General features: G+C 40.1%; 1 protein-coding gene across 25 annotated transcripts in view; it reads left to right on the plus strand.

Annotated features, from left to right (window-relative positions):
- CAST (calpastatin) overlaps positions 1-22,315 on the plus strand; it is a 112,785-nt gene that overhangs the window by 31,619 nt on the left and 58,851 nt on the right. For 12 of the 25 annotated variants that reach the window (XM_025388875.1, XM_025388889.1, XM_025388867.1 and 9 more), the window contains one exon: positions 2,035-2,106. In XM_025388875.1, the coding sequence (XP_025244660.1) occupies positions 2,035-2,106 (72 nt within the window). Of the gene's footprint in view, positions 1-2,034; positions 2,107-11,141; positions 11,393-22,315 lie in introns of those variants that run through there. The other 13 variants (XM_025388866.1, XM_025388869.1, XM_025388870.1 and 10 more) reach the window with 2 other exon arrangements.

A 22,315-nucleotide genomic window follows, 5' to 3' on the forward strand; every position in this document is an offset into this window, starting at 1 on the left:
TCCCCTCCTTTTACCATCTCACATATCACACCTGCATCACTAGCTTCTTAGCAGCCTCTTGTGTTTTTATCACATGTATCTAGGTTTTTTCTTTCCTTGGTTGATGGCAGTACGTGTATGCTTGGGAGAGACTATTTATTTATTCTACAGATGATGCCTGGGAGCCTGAACTCCTGCAAATGCCTGTGAGGCCCCTAGAGTGGCTGATGAGTGGACACATAGAGATGGTGCTTTGAGGACAGCAAGCTAAGTTTTGAGTTTGGGGCATGCTAAGGCAAAATTTACCCAGGAGGGAAAGAAGACTTCAGTTCAAACTTCCATGGCATGCATTTTCAATAAATTAGAAAATATAAATTTGGCTAAATATTTCTTCTAAATATTAAAGAATGAAACCAAATTATTCTCAATTATACATATAAAATATTTATTGCATAGATATAGAACGCTTTAATGTGTTATATGCTGGCTAATTTATGTATTATCTTACCTTGTGTATTCAATATTTACAGTACATTATTCACACTTTATAGACCTTGGAGCGTATCCCCATTTTACATTATAAAGCTTTATAGTTGGCCGGGCGCAGGGCTCACGCCTGTAATCCCAGCACTTTGGGAGGCTGAGGCAGGTGGATCACAAGATCGGGAGATCGAGACCATTCTGGCTAACAGGGTGAAACCCTGTCTGTACTAAATATACAAAAAATTAGGTGGGCGTGGTGGCACGTGCCTGTAATCCCAGCTACTCAGGAGGCTGAGGCAGGAGAATCGCTTGAACCCAGGAGGCGGAGGTTGCAGTGAGTTGAGATCGCACCACTGCACTCTAGCCTGGGCGACAGAGCAAGACTCTGTCTCAAAAAAAAAAAAAAAGAAACAAAAAACTATATGCTTGCTTCTTTGGAATATGGATAGTCATAAGAAAGAGATACAGGATATGAAGGTCTTGTTGAGAAAGCAACTGTGTATTTTACTTTTCCTTTTTCCCCCATTTACTTTCTTTTTCTCAATTAAAATAGTTACGTAAGAAAACACAAAAAGGCCCAGGAAGGATTTTTTAAAAATTACTCTTCACACCATCAGAAAATAACCTCATATGACCTTAAAGGATCATACGATACATACTATTTTATAATTTGACTTTTCTTAGTATAAAATATAAATAATTTGTTTTTAATGAAGTGTTCTTCTAAGACATGATTTTTACTAACCAGATGATATTTCATCCTATGGCTGTCCCATAACATAACCCCCTATTATGGGAGACAGTATAGGTAGGTGAGAGATTAGAGTCTGGAGCAGATACCCTGCCTTTTACTAACTGTGACCATGGCCAAGTAATTTATTCCTTCTGTTCCTCAGTCCCCTCACCCATAAAATAGAGATAACAATAGTATTGGGTCTATATTGGTTTATGTTGTTATGCATGGTATTTAAAACACTGAGAGTACTTAGAATAATGTTCTAAGAGGCTTTATTCTTGGAGCATTTTATCCTATTATTATCTATTATTTTATTATTCTAATAGAATAATTACCTGGCAAACCATAGTACTCAATAAACATTATTATATTGTTTTCAGCTTTTTTAGGTTATAGTACTGTGACGAATATCTTTGTAGAAAAATACTTTTTCTGTTATTTCCCTAAGACACATTTTTGCAAGTAGAATAGCATCTTTGATACATATTTCTAAATCACCCTGCATAGACATTGTAACCTTGTATACTCTCTATGGCACTGTAAGGGTGAGTGATGTTTTTGGAAGTACATGAGAACTGCCTCAGTGACTTTTGCAGTTCTCTAAAATCACTGAATATTGAACAATTGAGACTTATTCAACTTACTCTTCATTTCAATATTTATATCATCTCCAGGCAAAGTTATGAAAAATTCAAAGCATATGTTTATTTTGGGTGTGTTTCAAATATTAATCTGATTGTTACTTGAGAAAATATTGGTATTGATGTGTAAGTTTGCATTTGACTATGTTGGTAAGGTGTTTTCCTCCATTGAAACTAATATTTTCTATTTTCAAGAAAAAAGCAGCAAGCCTCGGCAGCAGTCAATCTTCCAGAACCTATGCTAGTGGAACAGCCTCGGCCACCAAGGTCAGTGATTTCCTGAACACAAAAGTCCCCTACTGTGTTCTACAGGGATATGGTTAGTGGGTGTGGCCTGTAGGAACGGCAAATAGTGTCTGGATATCACTGAAGGTTTTTGAACAAAGTATCATTTCTGTGCTGGAAGAGAGAATATAATTTCTTAATAATGATGTGAATGATTTAAAACCTAGTAAAACCATTTATTGTATAAATCTTCTTGGCATATAATAATAAGCATTAAATAAATATTAATTATTATCATGACTATCTGTAGATAATATAAACTTTTGCACATACTATGAGTGAAAACATAGTCCTCCCACTTTAGAAAATAATTCAAATCCTTCTCATGGGCATTAACCACAGCAGGCGCGCTGCTAAGTGCTTTATGTAATTATATCATGTAATCCCCTCACAATCTTCTTCTTATTCCTCTATACCTGAGGAAACCAGAGCTCAGTGAGGTTAAATAACCTTGACAAGCTCACACCACCAGTAGATGGAGATAGGGCTTGAACCCAGGTTTCCTGTCAAGAGGTCTTTGACAATGCTGGGTCTTATAAGCTCCATCTAAGCAATGTTTGGTAATATAACCCTTCAAAGTTTTGCAACTTATAAAAATCACTGAAACCTCACCTTTCAACACAAGAAAATGGCCAGGCACAGTGGCTCATGCCTGTAATCCCAGCACTTTGGGAGGCTGAGGCAGGAGGATCACCAGGAGGATCACTTGAGCCCAGGAGTTCGTGACCAGCTTGAGCAGCATAGTAAGACCCTGTCTCTACAAAATAAAATAAAATAACATAAAATTAAATAAAATTAAATTAAAAATTAAAAATTAGCCAGGCTTGGTGGTGCGTGCCTGTAGTCCCAGCTACTCAGATGGCAGAGGTGGGAGGATCACTTGAGTCTGGGAGGTCAAGGCTGCAGTGAACTGTGACAGTGCCACTGCACTCCAGCCTGGGCAACAGAACAAGATTTTGTCTCAAAAATAAAAAGAAAGTATAATTTTATAATATTAGCTAGTAGTTTTTGATAAATAAAATTATTTTGGGAGGCCAAGGAGGCCCCGAGGTCAGAAGTTTAAGACCAGCCTGGCCAAGACGGTGAAACCCCATCTCTACTAAAAATACAAAAATTAGCTGGGTGTGTTGCGTGGTGGCATGCGCCTTTAGTCCCAGCTACTTGGGAGGCTGAGGCAGGAGAATGGCTTGAACCCGGGAGGTGGAGGTTGCAGTGAGCTGAGGTCATGCCACTGCACTCCAGCCTTATAACAAAGCAAGACTCTGTCTCAAAAAAAAAAGAAAAAAAAAGTTGTTATATTCAGCCCATTTCAACTTTGTGGTCTTTTAGTATGTCCAAGATTATCTAAAACCTCAACCTATGTTTCAGGACTATCTATATAACTATTTAACATAAGCTTTTTTTTTCTTTAAAACTGGTGGCTATCTTAAGAAAGTCAGACTTTCTCATAGATGTCACTTGCTCAATGAAGAGTTAGTATTTTAGTGTCACTCAGAGTTCTAACTGTTCTCCAAGTCCCTGATGGTGCCCAAACCAATAATCAGCTGAGAAGTGAGAAGAGGCCAGTCCCTCTAATGCTAAATACCACACCACTTTAAGACCCGTGCCTTTTAAAGACCTTTTCAAAGCTCTGTTCTACCAGTCAATAAAAATATAAAAATCATTGAAAGACCATGAATTGTAAATACCGGGAGTTAATTAACATTTGGAACCAACATAAATTCAAAACTGAGGTCTGCTCTTTTTTAGCCATTCTTTTTTTTTTTTTTTATACTTTAATTTCTAGGGTACATGTGCACAATGTGCAGGTTTGTTACATATGTATACTTGTGCCATGTTCATGTGCTGCACCCATCAACTCGTCAGCACCCATCAACTCGTCATTTACATCAGGTATAACTCCCAATGCCATCCTTCCCCGCTCCCCCCTCCCCATAATAGGCCCCGGTGTGTGATGTTCCCCTTCCAGAGTCCAAGTGATCTCGTTGTTCAATTCCCACCTATGAGTGAGAACATGCGGTGTTTGGTTTTCTGTTCTCGTGATAGTTTGCTGAGAATGATGGTTTCCAGCTGCATCCATGTCCCTACAAAGGACACGAACTCATCCTTTTTTATGGCTGCCTAGTATTCCATGGTGTATATGTGCCACATTTTCTTAATCCAGTCTGTCACTAATGGACATTTGAGTTGATTCCAAGTCTTTGCTATTGTGAATAGTGCCACAATAAACATACGTGTGCATGTGTCTTTACAGCAGCATGATTTATAATCCTTTGGGTATATACCCAGTAATGGAATGGCTGGGTCATATGGTATTTCTAGTTCTAGATCCTTGAGGAATCGCCATACTGTTTTCCACAATGGTTGAACCAGTTTACAATCCCACCAACAGTGTAAAAGTGTTCCTATTTCTCCACATCCTCTCCAGCACTTGTTGTTTCCTGACTTTTTAATGATTGCCATTCTAACTGGTGTGAGATGGTATCTCATTGTGGTTTTGACTTGCATTTCTCTGATGGCCAGTGATGACGAGCATTTTTTCATGTGCCTGTTGGCTGTATGCATGTCTTCTTTTGAGAAATGTCTATTCATATCCGTTGCCCATTTTTTGATGGGGTTGTTTGTTTTTTTCTCGTAAATTTGTTTGAGTTCTTTGTAGGTTCTGGATATTAGCCCTTTATCAGATGAGTAGATTGCAAAAATTTTCTCCCATCCTGTAGGTTGCCTGTTCACTCTGATGGTAGTTTCTTTTGCTGTGCAGAAGCTCTTTAGTTTAATTAGATCGCATTTGTCAATTATGGCTTTTGTTGCCATTGCTTTGGGGTTTTAGACATGAAGTCCTTGCCCATGCCTATGTCCTGAATGGTATTACCTAGGTTTTCTTCTAGGGTTTTTATGGTTTTAGGTCTAACATTTAAGTCTCTAATCCATTCAGCAAAGTCTCAGGATACAAAATCAATGTGCAAAAATCACAAGCATTCTTATACACCAGTAATAAACAAACAGAGAGCCAAATCATGAATGAACTTCCATTCACAATTGCTTCAAAGAGAATAAAATACCTAGGAATCTAACTTACAAGGGATGTAAAGGACCTCTTCAAGGAGAACTACAAACCACTGCTCAGTGAAATAAAAGAGGACACAAACAAATGGAAGAACATACCATGCTCATGGATAGGAAGAATCAATATCATGAAAATGGCCATACTGCCCAAGGTAATCTATAGATTCAATGCCATCCCCATTAAGCTACCAATGACTTTCTTCACAGAATTGGAAAAAACTGCTTTAAAGTTCATATGGAACCAAAAAAGAGCCCACATTGCCAAGACAATCCTAAGTCAAAAGAACAAAGCAGGAGACATCACGCTACCTGACTTCAAACTGTACTGCAAGACTACAGTAACCAAAACAGCATGGTACTGGTACCAAAACAGAGATATCGATCAAGGGAACAGAACAGAGCCCTCAGAAATAATACCACATATCTACAACCATCTGATCTTTGACAAACCTGAGAAAAACAAGAAATGGGGAAAGGTTCCCTATTTAATAAATGGTGCTGGGAAAATTGGCTAGCCATAAGTAGAAAGCTGAAACTGGGTCCTTTCCTTACTCCTTATACAAAAATTAATTAGCCATTCTTTACTGCTGCTGGAGACACCACAGCATTCATCGATGGTCACTGGGTGAGAGACAGTTGCTTACACAAACAAATACGAGTTTGGATTTCCTCTTTGCCACTATTATTTGTCCAGTCCCACTGAGCTTCAGTTTCTTCATCTGTAAAATGAGGGTTGGACTTCTCTTGTCAGAGCTCTTGAGAGGCTTAAATGAAAGAAAATAAATACTAACACTTAGGCCTGGCCCTGGCATTTAGTAGTTGCTGGGGAAATGGACCTCTCCTATGATTGATCTTGTTAGTCTTCATATTCTGTTGTTTCCAGGTCTCCAAATAAGAGATTCTCTAACTAAAAAAGATTAACTTTTATTGTTATTAGGACTTGTATTTAGCATACACTTAATTATGCCTCTAAAAATGATACACCTCATTAGCAAAACACCCACCCAAAGAGATTTAGTGAGTTATTTGTAAATGTTCCCAGACTTGCTATTATCTAAACTTCTGAAGGTTTAGTACATTGTGGAAAACCACACCCAGTTTTTTCTTGAACATAATCATAAGAATCAGACCCTTTCTTTTTTCTTTCTTTTTTTTTTTTTAAGGTGGAAGTTAACGCTATTTTTCTGAGATGGGATAGTTATAAAGAATTTGAACATCTCCCCACAAACCCTGTTCTGTCTTAAGAGCTGGGAGGGGCAGAGCATAACTGGGAAGTAGAGATAATTTAGCCACATGTTTATTGCTTTAGTATTTAACAGCAAATTGAAATTCTTTGCTTTGCTTTAAAAACACCATCCTCTCCCATTTCCATTCTTATGTCTCCTGTTTCTCTTTCTCACGATGCATTTCTGACTCACTTTCCTTTGCCAGTTTCCAGAATGTGAGTTCTCCAGGGTTTGATTCTTCACCCCTTTCATTCTCATATTTTTTACTTTTATAAAGTTTTGAAGAAATGTAATTGCTTATTTCTTCTTTTGATGCCAGATTGGAATGGTTGTAACTCATAGCATTATCCCTTAAGAAATTACATACCCATGCATCATTTAGAAAAGCTGGGGGTAATAGCATAACTTGAAGCCTTTTATTACACAGTTATCATGGCACACACAGGCAGAATAATATTCTCCCAACACATTCTGAAAAGGCGTGACAGAATAGATAGAATTGGGAGTGAGAACTAGTGCTAGTTTTCTTGATTCTGGAAATAGTTAATTTGAAATTTAAGATAAGTGATAATTTTACAATTATTAATCAAACTTTAAAGTCTTAAAAAGTTAGTACTTAATTTGAAGCATATGTGTAAGCTATGCGTTAGAGAATGGTTTCTGTATATTGTAGAACTGTTTTATGAGAATTCTTACAAAATGAGGATTTGTGCCCTCAAATAATATCCCTTGTGCTATGCAGTTTTGGGTTTCAAAGATCTAATGCTCTTAAGTGATGTAAATATTTCTAATTCAAAATAATTATTATAAAATATGTAGTTCATAAAATTTAGTTTTTGGTAAGTCAGTAGTGAAGATGAGGCTGCAGAAATTATACAGACCCTTACTAAAGCCTATATGAAAATAGTTGTGATCCATAAGCAGTCATGCAATTTTATTTCTGGAAGACTTGTCAGACAACTTCTATTTCACCAACCTGACTGTGCAGGTGAGGAAACCGAGGTTCAAATTGCATTAGGAATGTCTCTGTAGAAGACCATGCTGTTAAGCAGATGTACTGGTTAAAGTTGTTAGTTCCAATTAGAACCCACTCTGACTAAGCCAAAAAGGAATTTCTTAAGGAGCAGGGGGTAGCGGGTAGAGAAATCCAGGAGAGTACAGCAGAAGAAATCTAAAGCTTTACAGTGGGAACAATGCACAGTAACAGAATCAGGCTTTCTGCTGCTGCCACCACAGCTCAGCTCCTGTCACATGGAGGACTGGGTGCCGGAACTCTGCCACTAACAATGCAGAAGACTCAAAATCTCTATTATAACATGGATTTCCTGGTGGGCAACAGCCTGCACACATTGCTCACCTCCAAGCTCATTCTTGTTTGGCACATCTGATTGGCCAGTGTAAATCACATGCCTTCACCCTGCTCCAAGGGAATCTAGGGGTGTGAGTTTTCTGGATCCTGCTTTGGGACGGCATGGACTGATGAGGTGGGAAATTATCAATATGTGGTGAGGGTTTTCAAATGTGTGGCCTTCTGCTGAATGACAGCTATCCATGACAGAAAGGAAAACAGGAGAATTACCTAATAGAATAGGAGCAAAACTATAGATGATAGGTTATTCAGCAACACTAGGCCTTTCAAACAGAAGAAAGTACAAACAACTTTCCTCCTAGCCTAGACAGGAGGAGATCTATGAAGGAATAAGCACCTATCAGAGAAATACTTTTGTGATTTGGGTCCTGGGTCTGCCATAAATAGCTGTGCTAACTTTGGCAACACAGCTCTCTTCCTAGGTTCTTACTTTCTCATCCATAATAGGAGTGAGGGTTTGGGTTAACTCTTCAGGTACTGTGGAGGGTATGCTGACATTCAGGGCCAGCATCAGCCCACAGTACTCTCCTACCATGTGTGGTTTGTGAGATGACTGTGTATTAGACAAGAAAGCATTTTTATTTTAATAATTATGCTTATATTTTAATGTGCTATAAAAAGTAAACTAGCACATCAACTCCTAATCCCATGGCTATTTTCATTTATGGTGAGACTGAATTTAAGGTTAAAGTAAATCTATTTCTTTTAAATTAAGTAAACATTATATAACTATGGCAGGTTAAAAAATACTATCTAAGTAATGTACAAATAATAACCAGGGCTTGAGAAATAAGATCCAGAGCAGTAATTTTCACCTTTTAATGTACATAATGAGTCAGTGTGGGTTTTATTAAAATGAAGATTCTCTGTGGTCCCAGCACTTTGGGAGGCCAGACGGGCAGATCACAAGGTCAGGAGATCGAGACCATCCTGGCTAACACGGTGAAACCCCGTCTCTACTAAAAAAATACAGAAAACTAGCCGGGCGAGGTGGCGGGCGCCTGTAGTCCCAGCTACTCGGGAGGCTGAGGCAGGAGAACGGCCTGAGCCCGCTAGGCGGAGCTTGCAGTGAGTTGAGATCCGGCCACTGCACTCCAGTCTGGGCGACAGAGCGAGACTCCGTCTCAAAAAAAATAAAAATAAAAATAAAAATAAAATGAAGATTCTGATTTAGGAAGTCCGGGATGAGGATGAGATTCTGCTTTTCTAACAAGCTTCCAGTTGATGTGCTGCCGCTGCTTTGGCAACCACATTTTGAGTAGCCAGGAGACTGAATAGTGCTGAATGTGGGTAGTTTAGGTTACCCATAACCTAAACATCAATTGGAGAATCTGGTTAAAATGCAGATTCTCAGGTTCCAAGCCAAGAAATTCTGATTCACCAGGGTGGGGAAGAGCCCAGGATTTCATATATTTAATAGGCATTCCCAAGAGTTTCAGATGCAGATGATTTGAGAACCACACTGGCAGGAAGGACACCCTCAGGGATTGTGATGGCCACAGCACAGCAGTGGAACAACATTGTTTCCCTTCACTCTAAGGAAAGGAGCCCCTTTCCACCTGACTTACAGCGGAAGAATGTTCCGAATTTCTTTCTTTTTTTTTTTTTTTTGAGACAGGGTCTCACTGTTGCCCAGGGAGGAGTACAGTGGTGTGATCTCAGCTCACTGCAACCTCCACCTTCCGGGTTCGAGCGATAATCCTGCTTGAAGCCACCCGAGTAGCTGGAATTACAGGCACACACCATCACACACAGCTAATTTTAGTATTTTTAGTAGAGACAGGGTTTCACCGTGTTGCCCAGGCTGGTCTCGAACTCCTGAGCTCAGGTGATCCACCCGCCTCGACCTCCCAAAGTGCTGGGATTACAGGAGTGAGCTACCATGCCCTGCCAGAAAATTTGTTTTATAACCATGTGATTACTCATCTGTACATTTCAGGAGCACAGAAATACATTCAGAGATAGGCATCATTGAGCTGCCAAACTCTGAAAGCTGTGGGGCCCAGGGCCCATCCCTATGGGGTGTGGCCCAAATTAGTCACCCTGTGCTGTTTTTGTCACAGGAGAAATTAATGTCAGTGAAACCTAGATGAGCTGAGTTTTAGTTTATTTTTAAAAAGGAATAACAATACTAATGATCAACAACAACAACAACAAAAAGGGATATATAAGCTATACTTCCATCAAGAAGAATTCTAAGTCCGGGCGTGGTGGCTCATGCCTGTAATCCCAGCACTTTGGGAGGCTGAGGTGGGCAGATCACTTCAGGTCAGGAGTTCGAGACCAGCCTGGCCAACATGGTGAAACCCTGTCTCTACTAAAAATACAAAAATTAGCCAGGTGTGGTGGTGCACCTCTGTAATCCCAGCTACTCAGGAGGCTGAGGCAGAAGTATTGCTTGAACCCAGGAGACGGAGGTTGCAGTGAGCTGAGATCACGTGACTGCACTCCAGTCTGGGCCACAGAGCAAGACTCCCATCTCAAAAAAAAAAAAAAAAAAAAAAAAATTATAAGGATGGGGTGTTCTGCTCTGGAAATGTTAGAATCTTAAAGTTGGAAGGGCTGTTATTTCACTACATTTTTGACAGAAATAAAAGAAAAAAAATAAGGTGGCTGTGAGGAGTACCCTGAAGGGGACATCAGAGGGCCCTACTTGTCTTGGCTGCCTGGTGGGGTACAAAGCTGTGTGGATGAGTTCACCTTTTTCATGCCACTGGCCATCACTTGTCATGACTCAACACAGCACTGTCCAGCCTGTCCTGAGGTCTCTGTTCCTCAAACAGTGACCACCACCATCTCCTTCACTCACACCCCAAGTTTAGGGTTCAGAGCCTATAATGTGGTTGGTGTACGGCTTTTCATTTATTTTTTAAATTTTTATAATTATTTTCTCCAACTCTATCATTCATTCAATATTTATTAGTTGACCTTCTATATGAAAGAGTGGCTTAACTCCTCTATTTATTTATTCATTCATTTAGTTACATCAGTATAGACTCATGAATTAATATTGTATTCAATGGCGTCAAATCTATTCTTATTAATTTTGAAGTTTGTAATATAATATAAAGTAATCCGGTAGAATTCTCACTGTTAAACTACTCTTTAAAGAAATCCATTACACAGTTTTAACTACATTTGCAAATCCCTGGTTGTAGTCATTATTAATCCACTTTATAGTTTCAAAAGAGGTCTTCGGGGGAGCGTATTTGCGAAGTGCACCCACCGTCGTTCCCTTATTCTGGTAGTCACAGGGTGACAGCCGAGGGAGCGGTAACCTGTCATCAGCCGGCGGTGCGCAGCCCACACAGCACGTGGTCCGCATCACAGGCTGCGTTACTGAGTGAGCCAGTCCCCAGATGCCAGGCGCATGACGAGTCCACAGAACGGTACCTCCCTCCCCACGCATCCCGGGCTCCTGGGGCGGGGCCGCCGGGCAGCGGGGGCGGGGAGCATCCTGCGTCGCCTTCCCGGGACCGCCCCGCCCGGTCTCACTCAGAGAGCTGGGCTGGGTCTCCAAGCGGAAACCGCGGGAGCCGAGCCCAGCCAGGAATGCAGACCTCTTGAAAACCAAGCCGAGGTTTCCAGGGTCTTGAGTCCACGCAGAGTGAGTACTGTCTTCCGCCGCTTTGCTCCAGGCCGCGCGTGCTCCCGGGTCGAGCGGTTTGTGTCCCCCAGCGTCCGGCCCTGCGTGCCTGGGGCCTGGACCCTGCCGCGGACTCCCCAGGCTCTGGACGTGCGCTCTTCCTACTATCGCGACCCAGGCAATACTGTGCGTTCTGAGTTTAACTGTGTTTCTTGGCGGCTCCTCCTCCCTGTCGGTAACACTGTTACTGCCCCTTCCTCCGGGAATGTATCTGGTGACCGGACGCGTAGGGTTACAAAACGGGATTTGTGTGGCCTGGGACAAGTGCCGAAAGAAGGAAAGCAGTAGCTATGTCAATTTGGTTTGGCACCTTTATCTCTAGGGTTGGAGATAGCCCTCCTCCTCCCCAGCCCTGCCGCCACCCTGTGATGACCTCCGTTTTAGAGCGTGAGCTCACTCTGACCTTTCTGCGTACCTGATACATGCTGGGTGTGGCGTGGCAAGTGTTGTAACCTGTTTCGGTTCCATTTCCTTTACACAACCTGAGACTGTTGTAGTATAACATCACTGAGGGTTACTTTGTGTCTATCTTTTAAGAATACGAAGTGTTTTCACAGAGATTTAACTATCTCTTCTGTATGGTTAGGGACCCGGCATTCTCCACTTACACACAAACAGGGGGCAAGTTCTTTATTCCCATTGTACAGCTTCAGAAAACGAGGCAGAGTTTAGGCAGCTTTCCTAAGGATCGGGACTTTGGGGCCTCTTTAATCTTCTAGGAAACCACCTATGCATCAGAATGACAGAAATGCTTAATCAGCAGCTCTGGAAAGTTCCTGCTGTTTCACATGTTTTTCAGAGGTAAAAACCTCTGCATTGCAGGGAAGTTCAACAAGGAGTGGCATCTACTGTTCAAAAGGGGAAAGTCTATTTCCTAATCAGTAATAGAGTTTATATTAATATAGATTGCTTCTTTCTGATGAATGAATTCGACTTTTGCGCACTGGTTTTTCAGTATCTAAAAGGAATATCGAGTTGCTGGGAATATGGTGGGGAGGATGTGCTGCTTGGGTTCTAGGAGGCAGCATAGAATTAAAATGAAGTAGTGAAATTTAGCAAAATCTTGCTGAACAAGGAAGGGCCACATCTGTAGACTGATGGAGAAGGAATAAGCCACCTATAACAATGGGGCTGACTAGGGATCCCGTGTGTGTGTAGCAAGGACTCCTGGTGTCTATTACAAATCAGCATGCTTTGTAGACTGTGAAACAGTGTTTATAAAGTAGCACATTCAAGTATACATATTGGCTGTGGTTCAGTTCAGATGCTTTGAAAGAAGAGTCTCAGTGCATAAGAATAGTTGATTATATAGAATTAGTGGGGAGTTTTGGTTCCTTGATTATTCTCTGGTAGAATTGACTGAGTATGACATCTCTCCTGCAATGAAAACATAAAAGATAGTACGTAAAATAACAGTTTGAAAGAGTGAAACCAAAAAGAAAAAGAAAGCATTTTCTTTTCATTTGGATAACTTCTTAAAATCAGCTGAGTATTTATGTTTTTATTCATTGTTTATAATCACAGTTGACTTTAAGTGATCACTGCTTCTTGGGTGGAAACATGTTACTTTTTCTCAAAATATGAACTATCTTAATCAGTCTTATTCAAATAAAAACTCCATAACCCAACCCATGTTCTCCTGTGTTCATATATATCTTTGTATCTCCTCTTTCATTATACTTTATAATTCCCTCAATTTGGAGATCATACGAATCTGAGATATCTGTTTTAGCACAGGTGTGTCTAACCTCATAAGAACATAATGCGTAGTGTTTCTGATACATTGAATTAGCAATCTGCATACTAGAAAATTACAGGAGGTTTTCACAAACATTGCATTTTGTTTTTTCTCTGTGGACGCTCTTGACTTAAAAATGTCATCTTAATGTTTCTCAAAAAGCATACTGTTGGCATTTTGGGTGACAATTCTGAATTAGATAGAGCTCTTTGCTCCCACTGAATGTCAGAGTGTGACCGAAAGCACTTTCATGCATTTAAATGAACTTTGGTTGGGTACTACCTCCAATTTTTTTTAATTGGGTAAAAGATATTAAAAATGGCTAGGCATGGTGGCTAATGCCTGTAATCCCAGCACTTTGGAAGGCCGAGGAGGGAGGATCACTTGAGGCCAGGAGTTTGAGACCAGCCTGAGCAACATAACAAGACCCTGTCTCTACAAAAATTTTAAAACTTAGACAGGCATGGTGGCATGCACCTATGTGGCCCCAGCTACTTGGAAGGCTAAGGTGGGAGGATCAATTGAGCCTGGGAGGTTGAAATTATAGTGAGCTGTAATTGTGCTGCTGCACTCCAGCCTGAAACAGCGATGAGACCCTGTGTCAAAAAAAAAAAAAAAAAAGAAAAGAAAGAAAAGAATTGAGCCATACCATTTTGATGGAAAACCATAAAAATAATTACCCAGTCACATGATTTCCAATTTTTAAGGCCACTTTACATCTCCTAAGACTTGATGGCTTCTGAGTAAATCTGTTTATTTGAACATTTCGATGTGGGCAGAAACTGTGTGTAATCATACTATTAGCAAGGTGATATTGTTGGACCCATGTGCTATAGTACTCTATTGTCTACCCTAAGCAATAATAATAGATTATTAAAAGGCGACTGTAATAGGTTCTAGTAAAAGAATAGATTAGTATAATCTGTATTAGAAAAGAGTATTAATAGTGCTAATATTAATATTTGTATTAATAGTTCTAATAGTTCTAATGTGGCTGTAACACATTAATAGTACGTTTACTGAAAACACTATATTCTAAGCACATACGGAGCCCTTATGTGCTGTGATGATAATGTAACTATGAGGTAGATGCTCCTATTATGCTCATTTTACAGATTAAGAAAACAAGAACTACCACACTGTATTGTTTTTCAGGACATATTGAACAGCTTGCCATGAACACTTTTCAAAGAATGAGCTTCAGTGCATGAAAAGTTATCACACACTAAATTCTCATTTTGCTACAGTGATTTCCTCTCTCAGAATGCAAACTTTTACTATACCATGAGCCCCTTAAAGACAGACTCCCCTATAACATCTACTTCGTGTCTGCCACATAGTAATTGCTCAATATTTATTGGATTGAAAAAAAGATTAGTTTTATCTTAATATGAATAGAGCCCTAAGATGCTGTTACATTAATATAGATTATTCCTGGTTACGTAGAAATGATAAAATAATACTCATTTTTATTCTCTAGGATTTACAAGTAGAGTGTTTGAAGTTTAATATCTATTTTTGCTTTGGCTAAAGATTATAGAGTGGATAATAAAAAAAAAATATGAGCAAGGAACCCTTTTTTCTTTCTTTCTTTTTTTTTTTTCTGGAGTTTCTGCAATCAGCTGTACATGATGCTAGAGGTATGGCACACATAACAAATATAAAGGGCAATGTGAAAAGTGTTAAATGGCCCTGCTATCACGATGCTGTAAAAGCAGAGTGAAAGGTTAAAGGAAGAGGGTTGAGGTTGTTTGGGAGCCTGTTTTTCTGGGAATATACAGTAGAAATATGATTTCCTTAAAGGAAACCTGCAACCAGGAGGCAAGGCTAAAGCAGAAAATGCCAACAGCTGCACATCCTAGTGACTGAGATGTTATTCTGGTGGGGCACAGTCAGTTAAGGCAGGACTGCTCGTAAGTGTGAAATACTTCCAGCTCCCAGTCAGTCTCTTCTTCCCGTGCTTTCCCCTGAGACACTCCCATTTCTGTTGCACACCTTTGCATGTGCTTTTTTGTGGGATTGAGAGTTCTGGTTAATTCTAGGACATTCTGATGAGATGTTTTTGCTACTCTTCCCTTGTAAACAGACTGGATTTCCATCAGGTGTCAGTAACACCTGCGATTTTCATTTTGTCCTGGGGCTCTACACAGTTTAACTGGAGCTGCCACAACTGATTGGGTGTTTGTTGTCAGTCCTCCAGGCAAGCTCTGAGGGTTATGCGTTTCTGCTGCTCATATTTCTGTCTCTTTCTTCACCACTCACCCCGAGGTGCAAAAGTACAAAGACAGGTTCGTCAACAATCAGAATAACCTGCCCCTGAATTCTTTCTAATGACTCATTTTTCTCAATCTAGTTTCCAATTTTCTATTTGGCAGCTGCCGCCTGGTAAATACATCTCCTTAGCTAGAGGAGGAAAACTTCACACACAGTTTACTCATCTTTTGTCATTTTCCCTGGTTCCTCTCACAGGAATGGTTAGCATACCTTGGTTTCAAAGTTGTTGTTTGATCTGTTTTGTTGCCATTCGTTTTCCTACAGATGCCTTTACAACACTCTGCTTTTTTAAAAAAGCTAACATTTAACTTTATTTGGGGAAGATATTTTATATGTTAGAAAAAAGGATTTTGAGTCTGCTTTTATTGAGTGTGTTAACTTTGGTTAACTTTTTTTTTTTTTTTTTGAGACAGTCTCACTGTGTCACCTGGGCTGGAGTGCAGTGGCACAATCTTGGCTCACTGCAGCCTCCACCTCCTGGGTTCAAGCAATTCTCCTGCCTGAGCTTCCTGAATAGCCAGGACTGCAGGCACGCACCACCACTTCTGGCTAAATATTGTGTTTTTAGTAGAGACGGGATTTCACCATGTTGGTCAGGATGGTCTCGATCTCTTGACCTCATGATCCAATCAACCTTCACAGAGAAGGTCTTTCATGAACTAAACCAACTGATGTTCATGGTCCACGTTTGGAGCCTGAGCAAGGTCATAGACCACTCACATTTCACTCAAAGTTGCCATAACAGATTGAAGCGCTCAGTATGCAAGCATACTCCCTGAACTCTGTAATGGGCTGAGGTTCCCCACATGAGTGACTTAAGAGTCAAAGACCGAGGCCACACCTCAGGGCCTCCAGAGTTGCCTAGGATAGAGTTGTTGGGGAAACTGTGAGCTGTGAGTGCTGTTCCCACCAAGAAATCGGGAGCTCAGCCTCCTGCACATACTGTTTCCTTATTAACTACACTAACAGAGTGGCCAGGGAAGGTAGCAGGGAATAGAATCACTTACACATTTTTCAGTTACGTATGCTTTTTCCTTATTGTGAATGTAGGAAATTGTGTTTGTATCCAGTAGGGAAAATGAAACCCTTTTACAGGACTCCATTACTATGGCTAATAATCATCAGAGTCCCTGAATGTAAGTATTCTCATGCTAACAATATGTTTAAAACAGTGCCTCCTGCTTGTAGACATGCATCATTTTATAGTGTTTTATTTTAAAAGATATGTCAGGTTTAGAGAGCTGAGTCTGCATCAGGGAACTGAAACTGGTAACCAGCATTTTTGTTTCTCAGGATTCTTATCTTTCATATGTCCCATCTCTTTATTTTTCTGTGCTGTTTTCTGAGTAAAGGCCTCAGATCTATCTTCCAGTCACTTAAGTCTCTATGCAGTTACGTGTAGTTTGTATTTTCACCTATTTTTGATTTGGGTTTTTTATTTGTTCTTTTGTGTCTTTTATTTTTTAAATTTGTTAAAAGTCTCCTTCACATTTTTCTATTGTTTTAGTTATTTTTTTCTTTGAGACAGGATCTTGGCCTGTCACTCAGGCTGGAGTGCAGTGGCATGATCACAGCTCACTGAAGCCTTGATCTCCTGGGATCAGGTGATCTTCCTACCTCTCAGCCTCCCAAGTAGCTAGGACCACAGGTGAGAGCCACCATGCCTGGCTCATTTTTGTATTTTTGGTAGAGACCAGGTTTTATCATGTTTCCCAGGCTGGTCTTGAATTCCTGGGCTCAACTGATTCACCTGCCTCGGCCTCCTTCTTCACCTCTGTTTCTTTCTTCACTACTCAACCCAAGGTGCAAAAGAGGATAGACAAGTTCTGGGATTACAGGTGTGAACCACTGCACCCAGCCTGTCTTTAATTCTTGAAGTAAAATTTCTCCCATATTTGTAACACTGACTCTCTCGCATGCTATTTTACTTCCTGATTAGGTTTTAAAAATGTGACTTGAAATTCATCTTCAATGAAGATTGTTTTCCATGAGGGTCCTTTTTCCCCTCTGTTGTAGATCTGCCTCTACCAAGTGGTTTTTAGTATGTCACTGCCTGCGGTCATTCAGATTTCAACGGCATTAATATCTTGGCTTGGTGCTTCTACTCTACAGGAATAAATTTGGTCCTTGAGTGCCCAATGTCACAGGTTTGAAATTTATTTTTCTCATGTGTTGTGCATTTTTACACTCATGGCTCCAGCCAGAAAGAAAACTTCCTTGCTATTGTTCTGGACAGGTGGGCAGTTGTCAAGGCTTATGTTTGTGGATGATCAGTTCTGAGTAGCTCCTGGCTTTAAGCTAGTAACTCAACACAGGGCCTGTAGCCAGGATTCCTTTCTCATTTAGAGAATTCATTTCCTAGTTCCCAGCTGTTATATCTGTTTCTGATATCCCCGTGAGTCATTCTCTCTCAGCCTTGCTCACCAGAGGACTTCGAGTTCCCTCCCCTTTAGGTTACTTGGGAATTTCTCTTCTTTAAAGCTTACCTATGTATTTTATTTTTTATGTTAAATTTTATTCAGTATTTTCATGTCTGGAACAAAAGGGGGTTCTTTTATTAGAACACAGACTAATTTTGTTAGACCTGAACTACGTGTTTAAAATGTTTGAAAGCCTTTAAGTTGGGGAGTACCTGTACTAGCTTGTCACATGCTTATCTTATCGTCATACTGGCCTTATGATATTCATACTGGCCTGATCTTCATAATGGTCTGATAGTATTCACATCACCCTATACATGTTTTCATTTGCTTTTTAGACTCCTGATCTACAGAAATAGACATCTATTATTTTCTGAATATTTAATTACTTGACCATTTGAAAATGGCATCCTGTTTTTAAAAATACCCTAGCAGCCGGGCTGTATACTGGGTGTATAATGTGTGCAACATTAGGGGTTCCCCTAATATTAGTTCCAGAATATCTGCCTATAAAATGATAGCAATATTGGGATTGATAATGTCTACAACATACTACTATTTCCTTGTGGTGCAAGAAAGGACGCGGGCTACAGAGAAACAGAAAGTCACAAGTATCAGTGTTCCTGGGGTTTAGGGACATAAGACTAAAGAGGACAAGTATTCTTGAGGTGCTTCAGGACAAGCAGGTATGCTTTTGTCCCAGTCTTTTTAGGGAACATTTAGGTTCTTCAGTAACCTGGGATAGCAATATTAGCATCAAAAATCTTATTTTAAGCTGGCTGGAACGTAATTTTGAAGAGTCATTTTGCAAATTTATCTTAATATCTTATGCGATCCTTTCTTTTAACCAAATGTAAGTGTGAAGAGACAGAGATTGTCACCAGGAGTAAAGCACTAATGCACAACAATAGACTGTAGAAAATGGTGGTCCTTTCACAGAGCCACTACAAAAACTGCTCTCTGTTTGGTTTACACCTAAGGAATGAATGCCCTATGGAAGGAAGTAGAAAGGCTTCTGGGATAATTGTTCAGCAGAGCTCAGAATTTCTCATTCTTTTTTTTTTTTTTTTTTTGAGAAGGAGTCTCACTCTGTCACCCAGCTGGAGTGCAGTGGCGCGATCTTGACTCATGGCAACCTCTGCCTCCTGGGTTCAAGTGGTTCTCCTGCCTCAGCCTCCCGAGTTACTGGGACTACAGGTGCATTTTGTAATTTTAGTAGAGACGGGGTTTCACTGTGTTAGCCAGGAAGGTCACCATCTCCTGACCTGATGATCCACCTGCCTCAGCCTCCCAGAGTGCTGGGATTACAGGTGTAAGCCACCGTGCCTGGCCAGAATTTCTCATTCTTATACCATAATCATATCATCAATAACCATATATGCTTTAGATAAGCTCTTAATCTGTCAGGGTTGTTACAAGTATGTGCTCTTGCTACCAAGATTCCTCTTTATTTGACTGGAACATGGACCTAAACCAACCATGCATTTGAATCCAAAGAAAATGCCACAATGTAAAATAATGTTGCAGGTTCTTTTCTTTGAGGAAGATAAGCAAGATTAATATGATATGTGTAACTTCTCAAACTAGTGCTCAGGCTGGGTGTGGTGGCTCACACCTGTAAATCCCAGCACTTTGGGAGGCTGAGGCAGGTGGATCACCTGAGGTCAGGAGTTTGAGACCAGCCTGACCAATATGATAAAACCCCATCTCTACTAAAAATACAAAAATTAGCTGGGTGTGGTGGGGTGTACCTGTAGTCCCAGCTACTCGGGAGGCTGAGACAGGAGAATTGTGTGAACCCAGGTGGTAGAGGTTGCAGTGAGCTGAGATCATGCCACTGCACTCCTGCTGGATAACAGAGCAAGATTCTGTGCAAAAAAAAAAAAAAAAAAAAAAAAAAAAACAAAACCACACACACACACACACACATACACACAGTGGTCAGCACAGAATTCAGAATTACTCTGTCATTCTGAGTCCAAGCAAAGATTCTTTCGAAGCTGTTGGCATTCATAAATTAATAAAAATCACTGCTGTCTGTTGATGTACCATGTGCCAGGCACCAAACCATGCACCTATACACATACCTTCATTTAATCCTCACTGCTATCTTACGAAGTTGTTATCATTTTTTTATATCCATTAAATGAATCTAAAAATGTCACAGTTTGGAAGGATTAAGCAGCCTGCCTGTAGTTGTGCAACCAGAATTAGGTCTCAGGTCTATGGGACTCCAGAGCCCATGCTCTTAACCCCTGTGTTTCCCAACTGAACATCTGTCCCTTAAGCACATTATTTAATGCCCTTCACTAAAGAATAGCATATAATATTAGAATTGTAGAACTAAAGGATTCTCAAGGCCAACAGATTTTACAAATAAAGAAAAGGAGTGCAAGAAAAGTTAAGAGCTCCAAGTCACATGGCTAGTCAAGTACAGTCTTCCTCATGACTCCTGTAGTGCCTGTTAACAGAAATTGCTTGATTCACAGGCTTATGTAAATCCTCACCTGTCAAACCTTCTCTAGGGGAGGGACAAGAAGCAGAAAGTAGGCTGCATTTTCTGGACCTGACTCCCCTGTTTTGCTTTATCTTGGGCAGCCAGAGATTAGACATAGATGGAATTATTTCATGTGTCAAAAGAAGCAACTGGAACCCCTAGAGACAGGAATACAACTTCAGGAAAAAAATCTGCTTTTCTGTTCTTTGGTGACTGACCTAGGCTGTGTGGCTTGCTCTTCTCCTTACTTACAAAATTATTATCCCATAAAAAAGCACTGGAAAACTAGAGTTTAGAAAGCAATGAAAATGAAGCAGTTGCCTTGTAGAACTGGAAGCTCAACTTCATGCCTTATGTGGATTTTTTTCTAAGTTCTTGGGGTGGTCTGGTATCAGAGCTCATAATCAGACACTCAGAGAATATGGCCAGGTGTCCTTTTAGCTTGGATTTAGATCACAGATCAGCTGTGACTATTGTCGCAATTGCTAGGGAACGTTTGTATGTTTATTTTGAGGTCTGCCCACTTGTTGCATTAGAGTGCTCTCCACTCCCCAGAACAAGTAGAGCTCTTTATTTTTAACTAAACTGTTTCCTTGTAATATGTTTTATGAATGTACAGCCTGCTTTGCCAAGCTATAGTTATCTTCAGTTTCTCCCTAATAGTCCAAAATCTCTAGTTTTTTGCATTCAACTTCATGTAACCGGTTGCATTCTAGACTGAATATCTCTGGTACTTTCCTACCCCTAAATCTTGCACAAGCTGTTGTGCTCACTTGGAATGCCTGCCTGATCCAGCCTCTATCTACACATTTTGTAAAATCAAAATATTTTGTTTTAATATTTGAAATGAGGGCAGTCAACTTGTTACAGCAAAAAGTTCATAGGCATTGTTGTCATATCTGTATTCAAACTCGGGCTCTGCCCCTTCTTAACTCTGTAATCTTAGATAAGTTATTTAACTTTTCTAAGCATCAGTTTTCTCATTGATAAAATGCAGATAATAATGTTTACCTATCAAGATTTTATGAAGATATATTGAAATCAGATACATAGAGCACCTGTCACAGTTCCTGGTATTTGGAAGATTCTGTAAGTCCCCGCCTCCCTGTAGATGACACTGCAATAAGCATCCAATAAATGGTCCCTGCCTTGTCTATGAAGCCTTTCCTAACCATCTTCCAAACCGGCACCTCAGAAATAGTCTCCCTCTTCTGACCGCCTGTAGCATTGTATTGTACCTAAGATCTTACCACAATCAAACTTGTCAAATACTATGTTCTGAGATATAAGTTGGCACTGTAACTAGATCTGCTAGCACATATTCTCCCCAAAAGAGACAGCTGAACTTCATTCATAGATGATCCATTGTTTATCTCTCATCAGAATCACACTTTCTGTTATCATAAACACTATACCTTGTTAGATGACTCTATTGCAGGTCTCTTTAAAAGCGCCATTATTATACTTCATAATTAAAGGGATTGTAAGAATGTATGTATGTCATGGTGTGACAGCATGGCAAACAACAGACGTCTGAATATTCATTTCCTGAAGTGAATAATCCATCATTACAGAAAAATGGAAGCCTGTATTCAATAGACCTATAGAAGGTGTTTAAAGAATGTCCATGTCTTCCTTAGAAAACCCCTCATGAGTAGCCTTGTTTTGTTGCAGGTGTCTTACAGGAAGCAGCTCAGGATTTTGCGTATATGTGTTTTTTTTTTAACTTGTACAACTCCTAGTTGATGACAATAATAATGTAAATGACCTAATGTTTAAATTGTGTTATTCTAATCAGTTTTCTGACCTGTGCAATCAACAGAATTTCTGATGATCAAATAATAAAACTCAGACAATGTTGGTTTTGTGCCATCAAGTAATACTTTTGTGTTTATTCATGCACAAATTCATACATTTATCTCAGATACTTGTTAAGCAACTACTATGTTGAGGCT

This window comes from Theropithecus gelada, chromosome 6, assembly GCF_003255815.1.
Source record: "Theropithecus gelada isolate Dixy chromosome 6, Tgel_1.0, whole genome shotgun sequence".
NCBI classification, from domain to species: Eukaryota; Metazoa; Chordata; class Mammalia; order Primates; family Cercopithecidae; genus Theropithecus; species Theropithecus gelada.